The 23656-nt window shown below is 35.2% G+C and overlaps 1 protein-coding gene across 1 annotated transcript in view; it reads left to right on the top strand.

The window, feature by feature from the left end:
* Positions 1 to 23656, top strand: part of DLGAP2 (DLG associated protein 2) — a 248892-nt gene that overhangs the window by 116489 nt on the left and 108747 nt on the right. Inside the window, exon 4 of the mRNA XM_044660924.1 lies at positions 18981 to 19128. Coding sequence (XP_044516859.1) covers positions 18981 to 19128 — 148 coding nt within the window. The remainder of the gene's footprint in view (positions 1 to 18980; positions 19129 to 23656) is intronic.

Genomic DNA, 23656 nt, shown 5'->3' with positions numbered 1-23656 from the left:
AGTGAAAAGACCATGAGAAATAAGGGAACTTCCAAGATATGAAGGTTGTAAAGACATGATTATAAAATCTAGAGACTAAAAAGCTCAGCTAAGAGAAAAATGAATGACCGGTCTGTGCCCTTCCAAAAAAATGAGATTCCTAGAACACACCACTAGCAGAAGGAGACCCATAGTAATGGGTAGAAGAGAAGAAAAGGGTGAAAAGACTAAGACTTTAAACTGTGGTCCTCCTAAATCAGGGTAACGAGTTGATGCAGTGGAAAGACTACCAGTTCTGGAGTCAAAAAATCTGGCCTTAGATTCTTAGTAGCTATATAACCATGGGCAAGTAACTTAATACTGCTTGCCTCAGTTTCCTCATCTGTAAAATTAGTTGTAGAAATAAATGGTAAAACCACTTCAATCTCTTTGCCAAGAAAACCCCAAGTGGGTTTACAAAAAGTAGGACACAACTGAAAAATGACTGAACAACAAAGATAAACTTCCTGACTACAAGTCCTATGCTTTATCCACTATGACACGCATCTGCCTCATAGGGGATAGAAGATATTCTAGGAAAAGGAATAGGGTCAGAAAAAGTAAAAAGTATTCAGAGGACATATACTAGTCAACTTTGGCTGTGGTATATTGTACATATAGTGTGCTTAGCATGAGAGAAAACTAGAAAAATATGGCTTATGTGCATGGAATAGTGGAAATGCAACCAAATTGAATAGAACTGTTGACAAACCTATGGTATATATCCCAATGGGGCTGATCTCTTCCCCCACTCCATGGGCACCTGAGGACATTTGTCATATCACCTGCCCCTCTTCCCAGCAGCCCAATAGGAGCTCTTCCTCCCTCTCATGTCTGGGGTAAGGCAGGGGGCTCACATGTGGCGTGAGGGTTGCAGTTAGGGCACTATGTCTCTAAGGTCTCTAAAAGGTTTGCCATCACTAGCATAGAGCCTTAAAAGCAAAGGTAAGAAATTTGAACTCCATTCATAGGATATAATCATAGGGATAACCAAAAGGTTATGAGGAAAGTCTCATGCATCTGAAAAATTATTTTGGCAACAGGATGAGTGCTAGATTGAAGTAGGAAGAATAGAGGCTGAAGTCCTATGGGGAGGTTACTACAGCCATGCAGTCCAAGTGATAATGAGGGCCTATCCTAGGATAATAGCATTGAGAATTGAGAAGAGGGATGTGGGGCTAGAAATGATAGAACTTAGAAATCATGTATGAGAGGCGAAGGAAATCCCATTAACCAAAATTCCATACTCTCTTTGCATTCTTACAGTTAGGAAAAGATCATGGTAAGGTTTTATTTTAAGATATTGTCAAGAAACTGACTTAATATTTCAAATTTTGCACAGGCTCAGACACCAAGCAATACTTTTATTTTCTTGGTTTTGGTATTATTGCTGTTCAGTCATTTCAATTGTGTCTAACTCTTCTTGGTAAAGATATTAGAGTGGCTTGCCATTTCCTTCTCTAGCTCATTTTGCAGATGTGAAAATGAGGCAAAGTTAAGTGACTTTCCCAGAGAAATGTGGCTAGTAACTGTCTGAGGTCAGATTTGAATTCAGGAATGTGAGTTTTCCTGACTTTGGGTTCAGCCCTTTAATGACTGGGCCACATAACTGCCTCTAACTTTTATTTATATGCACTTATTGGCTAGTCACATCACCATTCAAGCCCCTCACATATCCATTAACAATTAGACTGTAGTTTACCATTCTAGACTTGTGACTTTCATTCTTAATATATACAGATGACTTCTGATATGTAAAATCACTTCAAAACACTCAAATTACAATGATAATATGAACAAACACATCTAAGTCTTTTGTTTTTCTTCAATTTAACAAATATTAAATCTCACTAAACACATGCATTGTACTGTGCATCTAAGACAAAAAAATGAATAATTCCAGATTTCAAGAAACTTACATTCAATCAGAATATAACAATCCAGAAAAAACAAAGTCATTTTAATAAGAAAATTTTAATTAAAAAAAATAATTGTCAGATCAAGAAAGGTTTCCAATAGGAGGAAATATGAGCTGAGCCTTAAAAATCTTAATAGAGGCAATTAGGTGACTCAGTAGATACAGTACCATGCCCAGAATTAGGAAGTCCTAGATTCAAATCCAGCCCCAGAAACTTCCTAGCTATGTGCCTTATGGACACGTCAGTTAACCTCATTTACCTAGCCCTTTCCTCTGGTATAGATTCTAAGACAGAAGATAATGGCTTAAAAAAAAACAACTAGTTGTTATGATAGATAGAGCCTAGTGTCAGGAAGTCTCTTCCCTCTGAGTTCAAATCTAGCCTCAGACTCTTACTTGTTATGTCACCCTGGACAAAAATCAAGCCACTTAACTGTTTTCCTCAATTTCCTCATCTATAAAATGAGCTGCAGAAAGAAATGGCAAATCACTCCTGTATCTTTGCCAAGAAAACCTCAAATGGGGTCATAGAGAGTCAGACACAACTGAAATGACTGAGCAATAAAGGATCCTAAGGGTCAGATTTAAGGAGTGTTTCTCTTCCCAACCTATCTTTCTTGCCTCACTGTACATGATTCTCCCCTTCTCGTACTCCTAAGCCAGCCAAAGTGGCATTTTTTTTCAGTTCCTAGCACAGAGCCCTCTTTGCCCCATTCCCTTATCTTTGCATTGGCCAACTCCTATACCTCCTCTGCACTCTGTCCTCGCTGCCACCTTATCTAATCCCTCACCTCCCTTAAGACAGAAGTCAAGCACTACCTTCTATCTGAAGCCTTTGGTAATACCCTCCATTTTTAATCCTCTCCTTCTTTGAGGGATATAATAACTACTTTGTATTTTTGTTTATCTGTTTATTCCATATCTACTTATACTGTCTCACCAGAGAGATTACAACTTCTTGAAAATGGAAATTGTTTCAGTCTTTATATTTGTATCCCCAGTGCATAGCCCAATGCTCAGCATATGTCAATCAATCAATCAATATTCATTAAGTGCCTACTGTCAGGCAATGTGATAAACACTGGCTAATTGAGCCACACAGAAGTATCAATGTATTCCATTCAGGAAATATGCTTCTTGCTTTACATGGCTTGCTTCATATATGGACTAAATCCATATAGATTGGGATCATCTATATTTCAAACCTGAACATAACTTAATTTTCCAGTCTTATTGTACACATTATTTTGTGAACTTTACAGTTCAGTTAAACTAATTCTCTTTCTTTTCCTTCCCTATGATATTCCATCTTCCACTTTATGCCTTTGGACATGCAGTTCCCTAGGGAAATACACTCCTTCATCTCTTTTGCTTCTCAAAATTTCTTTTTGTGTAGACATTGTCTTATCCAACTCTCTGTGACCTCATTTGGGGTTTTCTTGGCAAAAAAAAAATATGCATCAATATGTACAAAGAAATGGAAGGGATTTCCACTAGAAGCTGGGGGATTGGAAAAGGATTCATGGGAGAAATGACACTTGAGCTTCCAATTGAAGGCAATTAGAGATTCTGATGGTTAATGGATGCAGTGGATAGAGAACTGATCTGAAGTCAGGAAGCCTTGAATTCAAATCTGGTCTCAGACACTTGATGCAAAATTCTGAGGGAATTTGGGGATAGAGAGAATGTGAGTCTTGAGAGACTACTAATGGTGGATGAAAACTGGATTTACAAGAGCCTTTCAAGATTTTCACAAAATGGAACAAACTTAACAATTCACATGAATGAACACAAATCAGTCATATGTATTCAATATATCAAGAATGTGTTTGTGGGCAGTGGGCACTGAAAAGGTCCTCTACCTGAGCAGATCACAAAGCATCTCTAGCCAGAGGCTGAGAAAAGTTAAGAAGTCTACTAGTGGTCACAAAGCTAATGAGCATTAGAAGCAGTATTTGAACCCAATCTTCCTGATTCAAAGGGCCAATCAACAAAAATAACTATCAACATATATGTTTGCCTTTGGTTGTCTAAATCTTCACAGTGCTCCTTTATAGCACCATATGCCTTGAGTCTTTCTCTTTCCCTATTACCTTTTTATCCTAATTAGTTCTTTGATCAGTAGACATCCTTTTTGAGGAATTTAACTACAAATACCAAAAGAGAAACAAGAGGAGATAAGGGATGGAAGGATCAAGTGAAAATTTTTCAGGACAGGGGAGACATGGGCATGTTTATAGACAGTAGGAAATAATTTGGTAGAGAGGAAGACATTACAAGTAAAAGAAAGAGTGGAGGAGACCTGATTTGTTCCATTTGTTGATTTCTGTGTTGTAAATGCTCAAAAGGAAAATGTAATAATCAACTCTCATAGGGCAGTGTGAGTAGGCTCTTGCACATAATCATGTGGGAATTATAATCATTTTTAAAGGATCCTTTTAAAGACCTTTATCAGTGTGATAATAATAATAATAAATTTAATTCATATGATGCCTTTCAACCTTATAAAGTAGGACACGCAGATATCATAATCCCTTTTTTATAAAAGAGGAAACTGAAGTAACTTGTCCAGAGTCATATAGCTAGTTAGTGGAAGAGACTGGATTTGAACTCAGATCTTCTGAGCCTTTCCAATAAAACACAATGTTATAATTAGTATTATTACAAAAAAAAAACTCAACTAATGAGAGTCACAGCTTTTTTCTGAAAGCTCTGAGCTGGCACCCTAGACAGAGACACTGGAATTGCACAGGAAACAGAACAAATATGTTGAACAACTATATATTAACTCGTGTAAGGGATAGGGACAGAAACAAATGGAAATATAATTTTGCAGTGAGGGAACTCCCTCTGTCAAAACCAGCTCATCACATTCACTATATTGTCTCTAACTCAGAATTTGCCTAAAACACTGAAAAGTTAAGTGAATTGCCAAAAATTATCATATAGTCAGTATATTACAGATTTTAATTCACTTCTTTCTGGCTTTCAACCCAATTCTCTATTTCCTACTTTATATTCCCTCACATCTAAAGATATAAGATAAAAGCAGAGAAAATAGTGCATATTAGCTCAAGCAAGCTCTGCCTCCATTCTTAGAAACAGAATCATTCTAACCTATAATTTTAGTCAAACAATTATCTGTGGTCCATTTCCCTCACCAACATAGCTTGATAGAAATTCAGGAGTAGGTGTTCAGATCTTCGTATACTGTAGAATTCTAACTAACTGATTTGACCAAAGGTTATGGTTGAAACAATTTGATAACATCCCTGTTACTATGCATGTAGAGGACATCCCAAATCATTCTCATTTGACCTGCCAGATCTGACAAATAAGGTGACTGCAATGTTCTCCCTAGAGTTTTCACTTAGCATTTGAAAGAAGTAAAGAAGACAGCAAATAACAAGTAAGAATTAATGATGCCCTAAGTAGGTCTGTGTGTTGAGGCATGCCTGAACAGAGCAGGCTTTTTCTCAGAAACTTTTGATATGTCCTCTTCTTAGGAATCATTCTGGTCTTTTTAGAGGAATCATTTTATTTAGCAATTTAAGACTTTAATGCCCTGTGTTCATTTGTATTGGTCACCCCTGATTGCAGTCCTGGGCTATTGTATAAGGAAAAAACTAAGTATGAAACACTCAAATAAATTTCCACTGAGATCATTGAGACATGACTTTGAAAGGAGTTATAACTTTGAGATCTTACAAATCACAGGAAATGGATTTTACAATACCTTTAATTCAAGGTTTTTAAATGACAGAATTATTTTGAAATTAATATGCCCATGTTACTGATGTTTCTTGTGATCTTTGATCCCTTCTCCAGTAGTCAAACCTTTAACCAATTTCCCCCTACCAGTTAGCTCCACCAAATGATACAAAGTAATTTGAACTCTTTTGATGATGTAAATAATTGTTGCATCTATTTATTCGCCACTTGATACAATTCACAAAAAATGACTTGTTGAGCTCTACTAGTCTTTGAGATGTAATACCCTATACCAGTGATGGCAAGGAGCTGGTGATGTGAGAAAATTTCCTGCTCCTCCCTCCTAATTCACACATCCAATCACAATAGATGTTTTCTCATAGAAAGCGTAGGGGGCGGTGCCTCAATTTTGATTGGTTACTCACTCTAGAACACGTGAGTTAGGACCTCCCAGAATTGGAAGGTGCTCTCACCTTTGTGTAGACTTGATTTAATTATCACACAGCCCAGAGCATCCTTTTAAATCTTTACCAAGAAATTGTATTTACAAAATGCATCTATTTTTGAAGGAACAATATTATTTCTGCTAAATAAAAAAATGTTTTTCAAGTATATAAATTCATCCATTTTAGTAACCTCTAAAATGTTATGTTTTTATTGGCTAAGATTGCTGAAGAGTAATAGAAAGCTGTATTTCAAAATCTTTTTTTTATTGACATCATATTCATTAGAAAAAGCACATCCCCAAAAAGCACTGTAGGGAGAAAAAATTTAAATGTTTATACCCACAAGTTACCTTCAATTTCTATTGTCGCTTGTGCTATATGCTTCTTTCTGGAACTCCAGACATTCAACTGCATCTCAAAGGCCAAATAGAGCCCAACTAATTCTCATGTGCAGCAAGTCCAAGATCTCAAACAAGCAACAATAATAAAGACAAAAATTACCCAATGAAACAATCCAAATAAAGACTGATTTTATTGATGATCAGTTTTTCTAGATTCTCTTCTTTTCAGTTGCCATTGTTGTCTTAAATTGAACAAGCCCTAGAGTATTAGAGAGTCTCCTTAATGAGATCCACAGCCAACAGAAAAATAAACAAGTGGGTGAAGAATCTACATTGAGGGGATTATGACTAAATTGAGTGGGTGAATGGGCAACCCATTGGTTTAGTATCAGCACATATGTCATGGACTGCATATTGCAGATAAATGATGTCATGGGCCCAAAATTGAATAGGAGGGAAAAAGTGATCTGGATTGCATTTGGGAAATTGAATAGTACTTTCAACTGTTGCAAGCTGTTCCCAGACACAGAAACTCATCTTTTATTACCACTATTCCCCCAGTCATTCCTATATAGTCATGAATAACAGAAATGTGAATAATGGATCTCAGATCAATAAGAAATGCAAGTGACCCAAATGGGAATGCCCAAAGTGGGCATGAGCAAATCTTCAATATATGATCAACAATGATTTGTCCCTTTTGGATACCATAAAAGATATTATCAAGTGCCACTACTGGTGATATATCAAAGAAAAAGCTTATGTTTCATAGATAGATATAGATATAGACATATATCATATATGTATATAAGTATATATGAAAATATTCATAGTAGTACTCTGTGGTAGCAAAGAAACTGGAAATAAATACCCATTAACTGGGAAGCGGCTGAACTAATTCTAGAAAGGGAAGGTTATGGAATATATTGTGCTATAAGCAATGACAAATATGGGAAATTCAGAGAAACATGGCAAAATTTGCATGAAGTGATACAGAGTAAAGAATACAGACACATAGCAATATATACAATGGCTGATAATAAAAATAAAAACAGTACTAAAAGTCAGGTGAACTTGAATTCATTGTAATGCCCTATCTTGGTTATGAAATATACCCTCCTCCTCTTTTTAACAAGGTAGAGAATGAAAGATATCAAACGTAGCAAATGCTATCATTTTCAATCATTTTGTGGGTAAACTTTGCTTAAATATTTCTTTTTCTCATAAAGTCTAATAAAGTGGGTATATCAGGAAGCAAACAAAGAATAAATATATAAAAGACATTAACATTTTACTTTTTAAATGAAAATAAAAGAGATCATCTATTGCATGTTTAGGTAGGAAAGGAAAGGATCTAGTCATGTAGCAAGAGTGTAGGATAATAGAGAGCTTGAGTGTTGGAATATTATTATGTCGAGATTATCTATGTTGAGAAAATATTGAAAGAGATATTCTTGATGGGAAGACAAAGATAAGTTGTTGTTTATACTAATGGAAGAAGGACCCACACTGTCTACATCATGACTATACTGGCATATTGCAATACATTGTTAGCAACAGTATGAGCCAGGAGGACCCAAATATATTTCCCAGCTTCTTTTTGTTGCATAAAATTGACTCTCACCAGATCTTACAGAAGTAAGCTTTATCAAATCATTAAATATAACTTAAGCATATAATAATTAAGTATGCACACATGCGTCTGATGGTTTATTATTTAAAATTAGGACAACTCTCAGGCAATCAATTATATCCTTCAACATTCCATATTCTGATTATATCCTTAAAAGAATAACTGAAATTATAAGGAAGGGCACATTTCATGACTGGAAAAACTAAATGATCATTTGAGGAAGACATATCTTCAAAGTTTCTATAATTCTAGCTTTCTCAGAGAAAATGAAGAGCTGTGCATCTGTTCAATGGGCAACTATTTCAGCAAAGCACTGAGGCTCAAAACATTGCTACACAGTCCTTTTATATGTTTTTTCTTTATTGATTTTTAACAAACTAAATTTCCCTCTGTTGGCATGTTGGCCTATTTCAGCTCATGCCATAAAATTGTCTTTCCCATAGTTTGTAGTGCTAAAAAATGTTAGTAAAAGAAAATAGATTTTTTTTAAATGAAGCTTATAATTTAAGAAATATCAAAGAACTCTATTAAATGAAGCCCATCAGTTCCTAGAATCATAACTACTAGCATCCAAGAGGTTAACTGTCTCAGTCTCCTGACTTCAGGGGACTAGGATATTTTTATCCTAAAGTCACAGATGAAGCAACTGAAATCCAGAAGAGTGAAATGATTGATCCAAGGTCATATGATTAGTGGCAGGGCTAGGTCTGGAGCCCAGCTATTATATCTGTTGATCTTGCACTTTTCCAACCCTCATATTGATAAGCGGGGTTTCCAGAGAATAGCTCTCTACTTGTCTCCTCATGCCTCGTGGTTGTAGGGACGTGTGTGTGTGTACATATATTATTTTAACAAGGTTTTGTTTTTCTTGCTTTCTCAATGGATGGGGAACAGGTGGTGGACTGAAGAAAATTCAGAACAGAATCAGAATTGATTTTTAAACAGTCCTATGAATGTTTAGAGGAGGGAGACATCACTTGAGGAACCAAGGAAGGCTTTCTAGAGGAGGTGGCATCAACACTTACTCTGAAAAAAAATGGGGAATGAGCAAAGCATCGAGGTGCTCTGTGAGCAGCAGTGATCTTTTCTTTGTAGAACAAGCAAGTTTACCCCCTTTCATACCTGAGTATCATTTTTACCACTTCCAGTGTTCATGAAAACAGGCAATAGTTGATTTATATACACCTAGCTTGCCATGTGTCAGATTCCCTCTACAAATATATAAAAAGATTGCTTTTATGTTTAGTATTCCCTGACAAATGTTTTCTTATATTTCTCTCAAATGTAACCTACATTGAATTTGTACTCCTTTTCTAAATTGGGCACAGAAGCCATATGTCTAAATCTTTAAAGAATGGTTTTTATGGATCTAGGCAGCCGTAGCCAGGGGCATTGCTAAATTTTTTTTTTAATTTTTTGCATTGTTACATTTATTTTATTGCCATCAAAAAGCGCAAGAACAGGGTCATGAGCACATTGTTAAGTGAACAGCTCTAGAAACATTTGCAAGTAGGGAAGGAATACATTTGAGTTGAATTCCAGGAAACCCATTCTTTTTTAAGCTGACTTTTTTCATCCCTACAGCTTCTCAAACAATTTCCATTTCTGTTTGGAGAAACAACTGTCTGAATTGTGTGGGCATTATTTTAAAGACACATATTTTAGAACTTCTCAGTAGAAAAATATTTTATGTTATGCTAGATTACAGATCACTGTGTAACTTAGACACTGAGGTAGACTTATACTGTTGGGGCCTAAATCTATAGTGATTCTGTACATGAAAGAGTAATCATGAAATGTCTCATGCTTGTGTCCCTAAGTAGAGAGCAAAACTCTTAATAATGGATTGAGGATCTATGTGACCCTGGGCAAGTCGCTTAACCCCAATTACCTGGCCCATACCACTCTTTTGTTTTGGAACCAAAACATAGCATCAATTCAAAGACAAAAAGTAAAGGTTTAAAATAATAATAAAAATAATGGCCTGGAAGTTGAGCTCCCAGCCTTGTGCTAGAAAAGGTCCTTCTCTCCTGTTTGACTATTTTATCCTCTTGAGCAAACAGAGGCCTACCTAGCAACATAAGAATGGGGTTCATCATAGTGTTTATGAAAAACAATATAAAATCCACCAAAAACATTTTATGAAAATAAATTTAATAAAAGCACAAATAGAAATAAGACTTGGGCAGGTTAGGACCATCTACCCTTCCTTCCTTTGAGAGCTAGTTTCTCTTCTTTCTAACAGCAGTCATCTTCCCAGATCATCCATTCAGATGGACATCATTATTCATGATCTTACAGAAAGGAGATGCTAATGTGGCCCACATGTGCCACTGTTCTGCAACAATGGGCACCTCTCCATTCTCTGTTCATTCACCTTTAATAAACAAACTCCACTTCAATCTCCCACTCCCTTTAGTTTCTTCTTTTCCCAAACTACCAAGAACTACCAATTTGGGGGGCAGGGAATTAAGGGGGAGTGTGGTCAACCCTTTGCCAAAGCTTGTTATAATGCTGTTTTAGGGCTTTGGAAATTAATTCATTCTCCCTATTTTACAGAGGAAGTTAAAAGAAAGAGGTAGAGGAATTTGACCAAGGTCACACAAGAAACAAATGGCATAGTTGGGACTTAAAATCAAACTTTCTAGCTCTAAATTCAAGGTTAATTACCATGGTGTTAGACTTATAATAAAATTCTATCATTTTGCTTCTTAAATTACTAGATTGACATTAGGTCTTTTGTTATCTGAATGTAAAAGAATACATCTTTAGTCCTTTCCTAAACCAGATTTACTCATAACTGAGAAGTCAGAATAGAGATATATATGAAGTCTAAATGTATATTATTCACATATATGAATATATGTGTATATATACATATATATATCTTTATAGGTATATATATGTGTGTGTGTGTGTATATGTAATTAGATTTATCTTTTTTTTCTAAACAGACACATAGTCCACATTGGGAAAATAAATTTGATCATTATATTATCATTTTGGTTAAATATTTTCCTTGCAGAATATTATATTTCATACCTTCTGATCATTTAATGTAGAAGCTGCTAAATTCTGGGTAATCTTGACTGTGGTTCCATGATATTTGAATTATTTTTTCTGGCTACTTGTACTATTTTCTCCTTGACCTAGGAGTTCAGGATTTTAGTAATAATAGTCCTGAGATTTTAAAATTTGGAATCTCTTTTAGAAGGTGATGGGTGAATTCTTTCAATTTCAATTTCCATTTCCCCCCTCTTTTTGAGGACATCAGTTCTCCCTGATAAGTTCCTGCAATGCGGTATCCATGTTCTTTTTCTGATCATGACTTTCAGATAGTCCAGTGATTCTTAGGGTACCTATTCTGGATCTATTTTCCAGGTCAGTTGTTTTTACAGTGAGTTATTTCAGATTTTCTTCTATTTTTTCCATTATTTTGAATTTTTTGTTGTTGTTTCTTGATGTTTTATGGAGTCATTAGTTTCTATTTGTCTAGTTCTAATTTTTAGGGAACCATTTTCTTGCTTGAGGTTTTGTACTTCCTTTTTAAGTCTTTCATTTCCTCTCACAATTTTTCTTCTACTCTATTATTTGTTTGGAGAGCCTCTTTTGAAATTCTTCCTGTAGTTCATTAGGAGTCCGACATCCTTTTACATTTTCCTTTGAGGTGTTCTATTTTTGCATTGCTCTCCTCTTCTGAACCCACATTTGATCTTCTCTGTTGCTGAAATAGTATAGGACTTAAATTAATTTCCAAAACTCTGTGTTAGTTAAAATCACCTGGGGTTCTATTTGGAAATTTTATGAAGTTTATTAATAATCACTTGAAGTAGAAGGAATAAAAAGGAAATAGAAGTAAAAAATAAAACCTAATCATTTAAAAAAATTAAGACCATATGATTAAGTTCTCCTTGCCTGTTTAAAAAACCCGCTCCACCAAAACCCCGACAGGAAGACAAGAGAGTGAAAGGCAGGGCTCCACCAAATTTATATCCTCCCTATATCAGCATGTAAGGAGTGTGGCTTGGGATCCCAGCTTGGATTCTGACTCTTGAACTGCTTCTGGTAAGACTGCTCATGGATTCTCCCTTTGGAGTCGCTACTTGAGTGAGTGAAAAGCTGACTCTCTTCTTGGCTTCTGGAGAGATTAGTTTCTAAAAAGGCCTGCTTGCCTTGGAGGAGGCCTCCTGCATGAAACCCTTGCTTAATTAACCACCGGATCCTCTGGCTGAGGGTCCTATGGTGGAGGGTTAACAAGACCTGCCTGGTTTGAACCTGGCTGGAGCAAATAACTAGTGTGTTAGGTGAGATACCTTACTCTACCCTCTTTCACATTTCCTTACTTTCATTTTTTCTCTCTTTTTGTAAATAAACTTCTAAAAAGTCATTTTGACTTGAGTTATAAATCAGCAACCACATTTCTCTTATATTTTGCCCAACTATAAATTTAAGCCCTACTATAGTTTTGCAGGGTCAGACTTTTCCTTTGTCTTTTTCTCATTTAGTAATTGACACCTGCAAACTTGCCTATATGTTAAAGCTCAATTATGCTCCTGGGGTAGAAGGAATGCTATCTGAGCTTATATGTACTTCAGTCTATTCTGGTGCCTGGATTCAGCATGGCTGCATTTTGAAACTCAGTGAGTACTTTCAGGGTATAGCCTGAGTGGTCTGCTATAGGAAGGCCTATAGCTCTTTAGTCTAGATCACATTTTGTTATGTTGGTTCACATTGGTTCTTCCCTCTCTCACCCCAGCTAGACCTTGCTAGATTGTATTCCTGCCCCTATAACTTGTGTTTTATCCTGCCCAAGTTCTGCCTCAGCATGCTGAACCATATTCTCACCTCTTATGGTAGCAAAATGGGTCCTCCATGCTATTCTTCCAAGATAACCTGGATTACTCCAACCTGTCTTCTGTAGGTGCCACTGCTCCAGGATTTATTTAGAATTGGTTTTGTTTTTGTTTTTGTTTTTGTTTTTATGGCTATCTGGAGGTGGGTTAGGTGAACTAGGAGCATTCCTTGATCAGCCATCCTAGCTTCTGGAAGTAGAAGTCTTGGTTATATATTTTCCTAAGTCAAAGGCAAAATCCAAAAATTCTTACAAAGATATTAGAGAAAGAAATTGCTATTATAAATCACAGGGTCTTTAAATACTATAATGATTTGAATATAAAGACTCATTTATTGCTGCTTCCATAAAAATTCAACAAAAAGCCACAGGAACCTGAAAGGAGAAACCTGGTAGAAAACATGTGAATAAGCATATGTAGAAAGGAGAAGCCAAAGAAATATTGGAATGGAAATAGACTACAGAAGAAGAAAATAGACAACTATTTGGGGAAATAGTTCATAATTATAACATAGAGGTATTATTTGGTGAGCTAGTGAAGATTTTAATTATCCAGAAATTTTATGGAGCTTTGTCCAAAATATCTAACAAATTCTCAGTTTTCCTTATGATGAGTTCTTTCTTCAAAAAGTAAAAGAAGTGGCATGAGAAACTTTTATTCTGCACCTGAGTCTCCCCAACAAGAAGGAACTGGTTGTTGAAATAGAAATTATTGGAACTGGAAAAATCAGCTATCTTTATAGAATTCATGATGAATAAAGAGAGGAAATGTGGGCATAGTTGGAGAGCCCCTAAATTTTTGAATATCATATTTTAAAGGATCCTGAGAAAAGATGACATAAAATTCTACAAAGGAAAGTGCTCAGCAAAATTGGGAATTTTAAGAATGAAATTCTGAATATGAATAATATGGGAATAGATTTTGAGTAATAAGATATGTATAAACCAGTGGAATTGCTTGTCAGCTCTGGGAGGGAGGAGGTAAGAGGGGAGGGAGAGAACATGAATCATGTAAGCATGGAAAAATGTTCTAAAAAATAAAATAAAATAACATGGGTGAAAAAAGAATAAAATTCTGAAGAAGGAAAGCAAATCAATAAATTGAAAGGTGGGCCTTAAGATAACACGATATTAAGATCATCTGAAAAACTGGGGATATTTTCTCTGGAGAAGAGAGGATTTAGGAGAGTGACAAAAATCATCTTCAAGTATCTGAAGAATTATCATATGGAAAAGAAATTAGACTTCCTTCACTTGGCCCCAGAAGCAGAAACTGGAGTTAGTGATGGAAGCTACAGAGAGGAATACTTAGGCCCAACATAAGGAAAAAATCCTAACCAATAGATCTATCCAAAAGTGAATTGGATTGCCTAAAGAGGTGCTAGATTCTTCCTCAATGAATATATTGAAGCAGAGGCTGAATGGCGTTTATCATCAAGCTAAAAAAATGTTTCTTTTAAAATATTGGTTTAATTACATCTTTTCTATGGTATTTTGAAACCCCAAGATTCTACAATTCTCTGACTTTGGGAGATCACCCTTATAATATTCTTAAACTTTATTTTCTTAGCTGGCTTATTTATTTCCTTAATCTACATTTTTTCTCTGAGTCTTCTATCTTCAATTAGTAGAATCCATAAAAATATAAACTTGTTCCTAAAACCTTCTTTTTTTCTATCCATGACTTAGTACACTTTGGCAATTCTTCTTGGATTATTTCTATTGCTATCATTTATGCTTTCTTGAATAAAGAAGAAATACTGATCATCATTTTGAAAATTTTGAGGAGCCTTTATATAGTATGTTGGATACCTATCCCACATATCCGAAGAATATAGTTGAATTTTTCATTGTGACTAAGAGACTGACAAATAACTGCCTGGCATTCCTCAGAGGGGAGTTTTCAGCCATTTTTACTTCATTCTTTTCATCCTTACCCTCTTGGATAAACTCTCACTTATTGCTCTCTGTAATCCATTACATCATTCCTTGGAAGATGAAAAGCTACTTTTTCCTGACTTGGTCCAAATTCCCTATTGAGGAGTACCTCATCCCTATCTCTTCTTTAACCCAGAGAACACCTCTCTCTTGTGTGAGCCCTCCAGAAAAGCTACCTTCTCTTTGAAGTAATCCTTAGTCACCACTTCTAAAAACCATAGTTCAAGAGACTCCAACAATGTCTTCATTCATATCATAAAGTTATGGAACACAATCACTCGAAGGACAATTAAATAACATAGTGAGCAAAATGATGGAAAAGGTCCCCCTGTGTACAAATCAGGTGCAGTAGCCAGATTACTACACCACAAGTAGGGGCAGATATACATGAAGAAAATACATATCCCACAGGATACATTCATAGAAAGTTTACATATTGGGAAAAAAGATGGCCAGGAGATGTGTGAAGGGGCAAAGAGACCTAGAAACTATATGATCAGAACCTATGTATATAGGACATATTATAGAGAAGCTCACACGGCCAAGGTATATTCATAACCTGGGACATTCACACCTCTAACTCTTTAGGGAAAAGGATTAGATCTGGATTTAAAAAAACCTTGGTTCAGATTCTAATTCTTCTTTTAGAAGAATCTAGTTGTATATCTTTGGAGAAATCCCTTAACTTGTCTGGATAACATTTTCACCTTTAAAAAACTGAAAGCAGCTAACTGGTACAGAGTATAAAGCACTAGGTCTGAAGTCAGGAAGACATGAATTCAAATTCACCCTCACCTACTTACAAGCTGAATGATGTTGGACAAGGCACTTTAACCTCTATTTGTCTCAGTTTCCTTATCTCTAAAATGGGGATAACAATAGCTCCTATCTCCCTGGGTTGTCATGAGGATCAAATGAAATATTTGTAAAACCATTAGCACAATTGCCTGGCACATAATAAGCTCTGTATAATTGTTAGCTATAATTTAAAGTGAGACAGTTGTTCTTTTCTGTCAGTCATCACCCCACTGTTCTCCAGGTCACCAAGCTTTTCTTTGGTACCAGCATCTGGGCTTCATCCTTTTAGGACCACCTTGCTGTCCATCTCAATTACACTTTGCAAGTTTCTATGGTCCAGAAAGTCTCTCCCTCATGAGGGCATACTGATAAATTTTTTGTCATAGTTAACCTATAAGCCACTACACACATAAGCAAAGGAGCTAGTGTCCTCGTGTTAAGACTATCTTCAAGGACAAACAACTGTGTATTTTGAATTTTAAACTATGACTTATGAAAACAGGTTAGCCCCACTTAACACATAGTTTTGCTTTTACACACTTAACCAATGAAAAGTTGTGATTACATTTTTTAAAATATGCATATCTCAGACATTTTTAAGCCAAAGAAAAAAAAATCTTCAAAGAAACTATTGAAGTAGGATTAGTTTCAAAAATACTCTTGTGAATCAGTTAATATTCACATATATTTTAATAGCCACAGACATTTATGTAAACAATCACTTGCATTTACTCATCCTCATGTATTTACTAGATATGTGAACCTGAATTAGACAAGTCACTTAACTCCCCTTTTGCCTTAATTTCCTCATTTGTAAAATAGGGATGATAATAATAACACCTGCCTCACACAGTTGTTGGAAGGATAAAATGAGATAATAATTATAATGGTCTTAGCACAGTGCCTGACATATAGCTATATAAACATTAGTTATTATAAATATATATTTACTAGAGGCCTTAGGCCAAGTCTAGTGCTTCAGGTTCAAAAGTAGAATGAAATTAAATACATATAAACCATTTAACAGTTAACAAGAGAAAGTTTACTTAGTCATAGCACAGAAAGTAAAGAAGGCTGTGTTATTGAATCAGTTGAATTTAGTTTCCTTGACTCTAAGGTGACCATTTTGGCATTTACTCAAGCCCCAAGGGAAAGCTACACTTTGATTCTTAACCTGTCAGGAAACAATGTCAGTAGCTTGAGCCTGATCTCCTGAGCCAGGATGTATGGGGGTGTTCAGGGGAAAATAGCATCTCTTGTGTAAAAGTTTGCCAAGCCCTTTTCAGGATATCTTTGGGATCCACCTGGCACTCAACTCTTACCTGTGACTCCAAAAAGTTGTAGTATGCACAGCAGCCACACCCCAGTAAAACTTTCTTGGTAGACAGACTAAATCAGGTTGAGAGTAACTGTCGGGCTTCAAACCTGTCAGTGAGTTAGTGGAGTATCTACCCCAAGGGTCCGAAGACTTATTTCCCTTGGTGGAATGAGAAGATGAAAACAATTCATTCTAATAGCCATAAAAGAGACTAAAAAGAGTGCTCTTGAACATTTAGACCTTGGCTGAACATTAAAGACACCAAAGTCATCCACTGCATCTCATTCATAAAACTTTGCTAGGGCAATTATCATGCATTATTTAATACTATGTATATGAGATCATATGTTAAAAATCCATAGTCTTGAACATAGTAGACATTTAATAAATATATGTTGAATCAAGCTGAATTATTCCATCTTTAATTTGACCATATTTCATATCCCTCTACTAAATTCTAATCTCCATCAAGGCAGGAAACTATCAAATCAAACTTTGTAGATCCCTCAGTACCTTCCACAGCAATATGTGCACATCAGAAATTAATAAATATTTTTTAATAAAATAAAACTGATTTTCATGCAAAGTTATTGTGGCATAAATATCTATTGGCTAACATTCCTTATACTATATTTCAGTAACAACATACAGTATTGGCACAAATGAAAGCAGGTGATTGTTTAAAGTATATGTCAGGAGCCCAAATTATGTGTCTGGGTGTATGTTTTTATTTTGTGTTGTAGCAAAAATTTTCTTATAGCATCACAATTCAAAACTTATTAAGATAATCTGAGAGATCTTTTTAAATTAAACTTTTAAATATCTAACGTGAGGATAAGTTTAAACTTGAAGTGATTCTCTTTTATTTTGTTGGAGGTAAAGTGCAGATCATGTTACTAAGTATATTATTTAAATGAAGTAGTTATTTCCATTTAGACATGAGAACTATAAAATTTTTATAAATGGAATCCAAATAACCAAAATTCCAAATTAAATGGACTTTTTTCTCCCTTCTACTTTTAGAGGAAAGGGCCAATCTGAAGGTATATCAGAAACTTAATTTAAAATAAAAATTTTAAGTTTTTTAAACTTTAGGGGTTATTCTGAGGTCAGAGCACACAACTCTTTTTCAACAGATGTACATATACTCTTTTGTGAAGATAATTGATGGTTCAAAACAATGGCTATGAGGCACAATGACATCTACAGTCAGCAAAGAAAAATGAAATTATGTTAATTCTTCTTAATAAAGCAAGAAAATAGCCTCAAACATTTTAAAGTGCTTTCCAACATCAAGGAATTAAACAATAAGAAGGGTTTCTGATTAACTAGAAAACTCCAGTTTAACCAGTATATGCCTTTCCTGGAACATTTCAGTTAAGTAAGTCTTAGTATACTTCCGCACGTCACAGTTCTAATATGACTAAAAAGTGAAGGATTGGAGAAGTAAAGAGATAAATATGATTATATCATTTTTTCAGGAGGAACTGGGGAAAAAATCATTGTGACTGGTAATGGACTCAATTTTTCAAAGCACATTCTTTGCATGCATTGTTTAGCATGATGAAACATTTGTATAAGTAAAACAGAAAAATATAACTTGAATTCAGAGTCTGTGTACTTGCAAAATCATAGGCACATTTTTATGATTCTGTCTTTGATGTTGGGCTTGAATCCAGGTGGGTAGTTTGCTTTAATGCTCATGAGTTACAGATCCTGTCATCATTTCTTATTTGGAGCAACCCTAATTCCACCTCTCTGGCTATAAAGTGTCAAGCTCAGAAGCAATCCAGAAAATCACCTCCATTTATTATAGGAATGAAATTCACATTTGCAAGTGTTTACATCAAATATATTTACATAAGGCAAAAATGCCTACAATTGCTCAATTTTAGCAACCTCTTAAAATGGTATGGAACAGCTATTCTCAAGCTATAATTTTTCCATTGACATTTGTGGACTTTATTTTTTCTTTATTTCTTTTTCTCTCTCTTTTTTTGAATATAGCCAGAGCTACCTACAAGCTGCAGGTGATGTGCCTGGTGGTCACAACCTGGATCCCACTGCTAACTACAACTCTCCAAAATTCCGCTCCAGGAATCAGAGCTACATGCGAGCAGTCAGCACGCTGAGTCAGGCCAGCTGCGTTAGTCAGGTTGGCGATTTCTTCTTATCTTTTACCCAAACTACAAAGCTAGATTTTATTGGAGTCTTGTCCATTAATAGTGAGAGTTCTGCAGTAACCATATAAGTGTGTCAGAAAGGAAACACTATTTAAGAAGTAGATTTATTTCTGATCAGTAACAATTGACAGATGTTTAGCCTGAGGGTTTGGTTTTTTTTTTTTTTATGGTATTACTTTAATGTCTTAGTCATCTCTTCTTGGCACAGGATATACAACTAATCAGTGAGCCATCCTTGCATGCATAGCTTCCCCTCCACTTTTTCCAGCGATGTTTTATTGATAAAATGAGGGGATGATGTAGTAAGACAATGTTCTGGCATTACTTTGCCAGAGAACCATAATCCCCTCCAGCAGAATCTTTCAGAATAGAAATATTAGTAACAAGTAGAGTTGATGATAAACTACTACATTTTTAGTTATATTATAGATCTCAGTTTCAAGATTCATATGATAATCTCATTAACAAGGTGCAGCTGGGTTTTTTTGTTTTGTTTTTATTTGTTTCCAGACAATTTACTGCTAATTAGACACTGACAATTTAATGACAATTCACCAATGGATGAATAGTGAAGTTATGGTTATGGCCTCATGGTCCAAATGGCTAAACTTCTTCTACGTATGGTTAAATGGGAGAAAGAGATTAATTTACATTGTGCTTCTTAAGAAAATATAGTAGAGTAATTTTAACGAAAGTAGTTGTGTAAAATTTCTACATTATATAAGTCATATCATAATTATAAATTATAACACTTAATATGTATAACTTGTGGTGAAGAATCAAATAAATATAAAGGTACCACCCTACTTATCCTTAATTAAATGATCAAATCAGAAACATTTATTAAGTGCCTACTATGTGCCAGCTACTGTGCTAGACACCTAACTATTAGGAATCTCTACTTAACATAACTCCAATTTTTCCCAAGATCATGTAGAACTCTCTTTCTGAATCCTCAGATATGACAAATTCTTCCCAAAAAGAACAAATAAGTGTATGGGAATCAAAGATATCTTCATGTAAAAGTTTGCATTTGCCCTAGATATTGGAAATTGAAAGCATTTCAATGGTGGAGATTAGTAGAGAAAGGGCTTACCAGGTAGAGGAAATATTAAATACAAAGGTTCAGAGATAGAAAAGTATGGCACATATTTAGGCCTCATTGTCTTAAATATTCAGGAATAAAAAGAAAGCAAAACCCCATTAACAAATCTATTTTCATTTGCCAATTTAAAAAATATTTTTAGGTTAGTGACATTTTTTAAGGAGGGTAAAAGTTTATTCATAATAGATGAATATATTACAACAAAAACTTGAAAACACTGAGAACTGAAAACCAAATATGTGGGTACCCTGAGAAGTTGAAGGTCTCAATAATGTATGCAAAGTAATACCATAACATAGAGAAATTGATTTCAAAGGTCCGCCTTATTCCTTTAAGGTGGTAGCATCTATTGAATATAAGAAGTATTTATTATATATTTATGAATAATTAATTTGAAATTGGTGTTTCCATATTTCCATAATATCACGGGCAGAATGAGAAAGTCCATTCATATCTTATTATCCTCTCTATATTCTAGGGTAAAGATGAGATCTCAGAGAGGCATTTTTTTACTGATCAATGCCTGAAAATTCCATTGATATTCTTAACACCATAAATGGATGACTTAGAAGGCTACAGATAACCTACTTAACTGCTTGGGTCTTTTCTGTCTGTCCTTCTTATGATGACTTATTCTCTATTGACCTTTCTCAGACTACTGCTAGATCTAGCAATCCGGCCTTGTTTTGAAAAGTACCCTTAAACCTTGTTTATGAACTTTGTTTTAATCTATGAATAACATGCCCTCAAGTTTCAGAGTGAACAAATGAGTATTTTCTCCTGAGTTTCCTTTCTTAGCTCCCTCATCCTAAACTGTTGTTTTAAACTCAATCTTATATATAGTCCTTGACTAAAACTTTCTGGAGCACAGCCTCTGCCTGCTCTATACTCTTTCTATCCATTTATGGGGGTCCCTCTTCTTTCCTGAATTTCCTATCCCTACTTAGTTGATTTCTTTCTTCCTAAACTATCAAAGACTACAGAGCTTAGTGAAGTCTGAGGCAAGCCAGAGATGAAGCAGTATTGGTTTTGGAGTCAGGGGGCCTGGCTCTCCTGCTTTGCCACTGATATAGCCCTGAGTCATCATCACCTTACTGGGCTTCAATTTCCTTATCTATAAAATTACTTTTAAAATTTCTTCCAGCTTTAAATCTATGGAGCCCCAAGATATCCATATGATATAATAAGGATGAATAGGAAAGCAGAGTGAGACTGTAATTAATGAAATTCTCTGGAGGCTGTATTTTTATTTTTTAAATATTAATTTATTAATCTGCTGCTCAAGAAAATCTAACTAGTCCTAGGCTCCCTCCAGACCAGAGTAGACTGCATAGAACTTATACCTGGGTGAAGGTCCACAAGACCAGCAGAAAGTCAGGCCAAGCTCAGCAGCTGGATCCATACTTCAAGGGAAGAGAACAACTTCCTGTCTTGCAAGGCAATATATACTCCTTTTGATATCATCATCATCATCTAGTCCCTCCCCAGGACATCCAAAGAGGTTTCTCATTGGAACTCAAAAGACTTCCTCCCAGGAAGTGGCAAGTCTTTGTGAAGCCAAGACATTCACTTCCTTCCTGCCAAATGACTGATTAACACATGTACACTCTTCCCAGCATGACCAACCTAGATGATTTAATTACCTCATCTCTACCAGTGCATCAAGTGGTCTCTTGAGCTCACTCATGATCTCATTATCTCTAACAAAGACAAAAGATCTAGACAAAGGAAGGGAGGACCAAACAAAGAGAGGCAGCTTCAGCTGCAGCCCTAAAATCAAACCATTTGAGCTTTAAGATCAAAAGATTTTTTTAGGGGGATAAAAGGGCAAATTTTCATATTACCTTTACACAGGATTTTAGATTATACAGGAGAGTGAAGAAAAACTTATGGAAGAAATGGTAATTTCTTAAGTTCTGATATCTTAACACCAGAGTCACTTCACTAACTATCTTCAATCTCTGGATAGTCTTTCAAGATGGGGCAATACTTGGAGCCAGGGAGCCCCATAGACTAGTTCCCTCCCTTTTATTCACAGAAGTTTTGTAGCCATTTTAACTTTTCCAGCATTACAGTGAAATATCTATTTTTAGGAAGCTTAGTCCAATACTGCAGTGCTTAGCCTAGTGAATAGCACATAGTAGGTGTTTAAAAAATGTTTATTGACTGACAGAAAGTCATGTGAACTGATAATACCCATTCATAGAATGTATCTCTGCCTAATGTAATAGGTACCGCCTCTTTGGCATAGATACTTGGTGATCTAAATTTGTCCCTCCCTTTGTACTTCATTCCCTTAAGTGCAAGTAATTTCTCCAAATTCAATCCCTACATATCATTCCAGTATTGAAAATGTGCCTTGTTCCTAATCTAACTAATGCTTCTCAGACTAATGCAGAATAAACCTGGGAAAATGTTCCCCTAAAGATGGTTTCTAGACCTAGAGATTGAATTAACCTTAAAGAACATTTGGATTAGTTCTCTCATTTTACAAATAAACAGTCCCAGAGGTGAGGCAAGACACTGGAGATCCCAAAGAGACTAAGTGGTAGAGCTGGGATCTCAGTCGAACTCCTTTGACTCAAAAAAATCTGTATTGCTTCCATTATATTTAATTTCTTGCTTTTCTGTAAAGCAATTATTTCAATATATCAATAATACAAACATCTGTTGTAGTGTTTCCTAACCATTTATTGGATTATTTTTAAAAAATAAAATATGCCTTGAAAATAAGTACAATAGTATTAGAGAGCCTAGAAAAACTTTTCTTAGCCCTTAATCTTTTTGTTGTTGTTGTTTAAAAGGCTTATACAGATATATTTGCTTCAATTTTTTCCCTCAGATTTCTGCTTTCGTTCTCATCTTGATTGCATGTTTTGTTTGTACAAAAACTTTTAAATTTAATATAATCAAAATTATCCGTTTTATATTTTATAATGTTATCCAGCTCTTGGTTGGTCCTAAATTCTTCCTATATCCATAGATCTGACAAATAAACTATTATTTGCTCCTCTAATTTTCTTACAATATCACTCTTTATATATAGATCATGTACCTGTGTTGTCCTTACTTGATATACAACGTGAGATGTTGTTCTAATCCCGGTCTCTGCCATACCATTTTCTAATTTTCCCAGCAGTTTTTGTCAACCAGCAAATTCTTGTCCCATAAGGTTAGATCTTTTGATTTATCAAACACTAATTTACTACAGTCATTTGTTGCTAGGTTTTGTGTACCTACTCTATTCTACTCTTCTACCACTCTATTCCTTAGCCAGTACCAGATTGTTTTGATGATTACTGTTTTGTAATACAGTTTGAGACTGGTACTCCTAGGCCAACTTCCTTCACATTTTTCTTTCATTGATTCACATAGTATTCTTGACATTTTGTTCT

This window comes from Gracilinanus agilis, chromosome 2, assembly GCF_016433145.1.
Source record: "Gracilinanus agilis isolate LMUSP501 chromosome 2, AgileGrace, whole genome shotgun sequence".
NCBI classification, from domain to species: domain Eukaryota; kingdom Metazoa; phylum Chordata; class Mammalia; order Didelphimorphia; family Didelphidae; genus Gracilinanus; species Gracilinanus agilis.
This window is presented reverse-complemented; position numbering and strand designations above follow the sequence as displayed.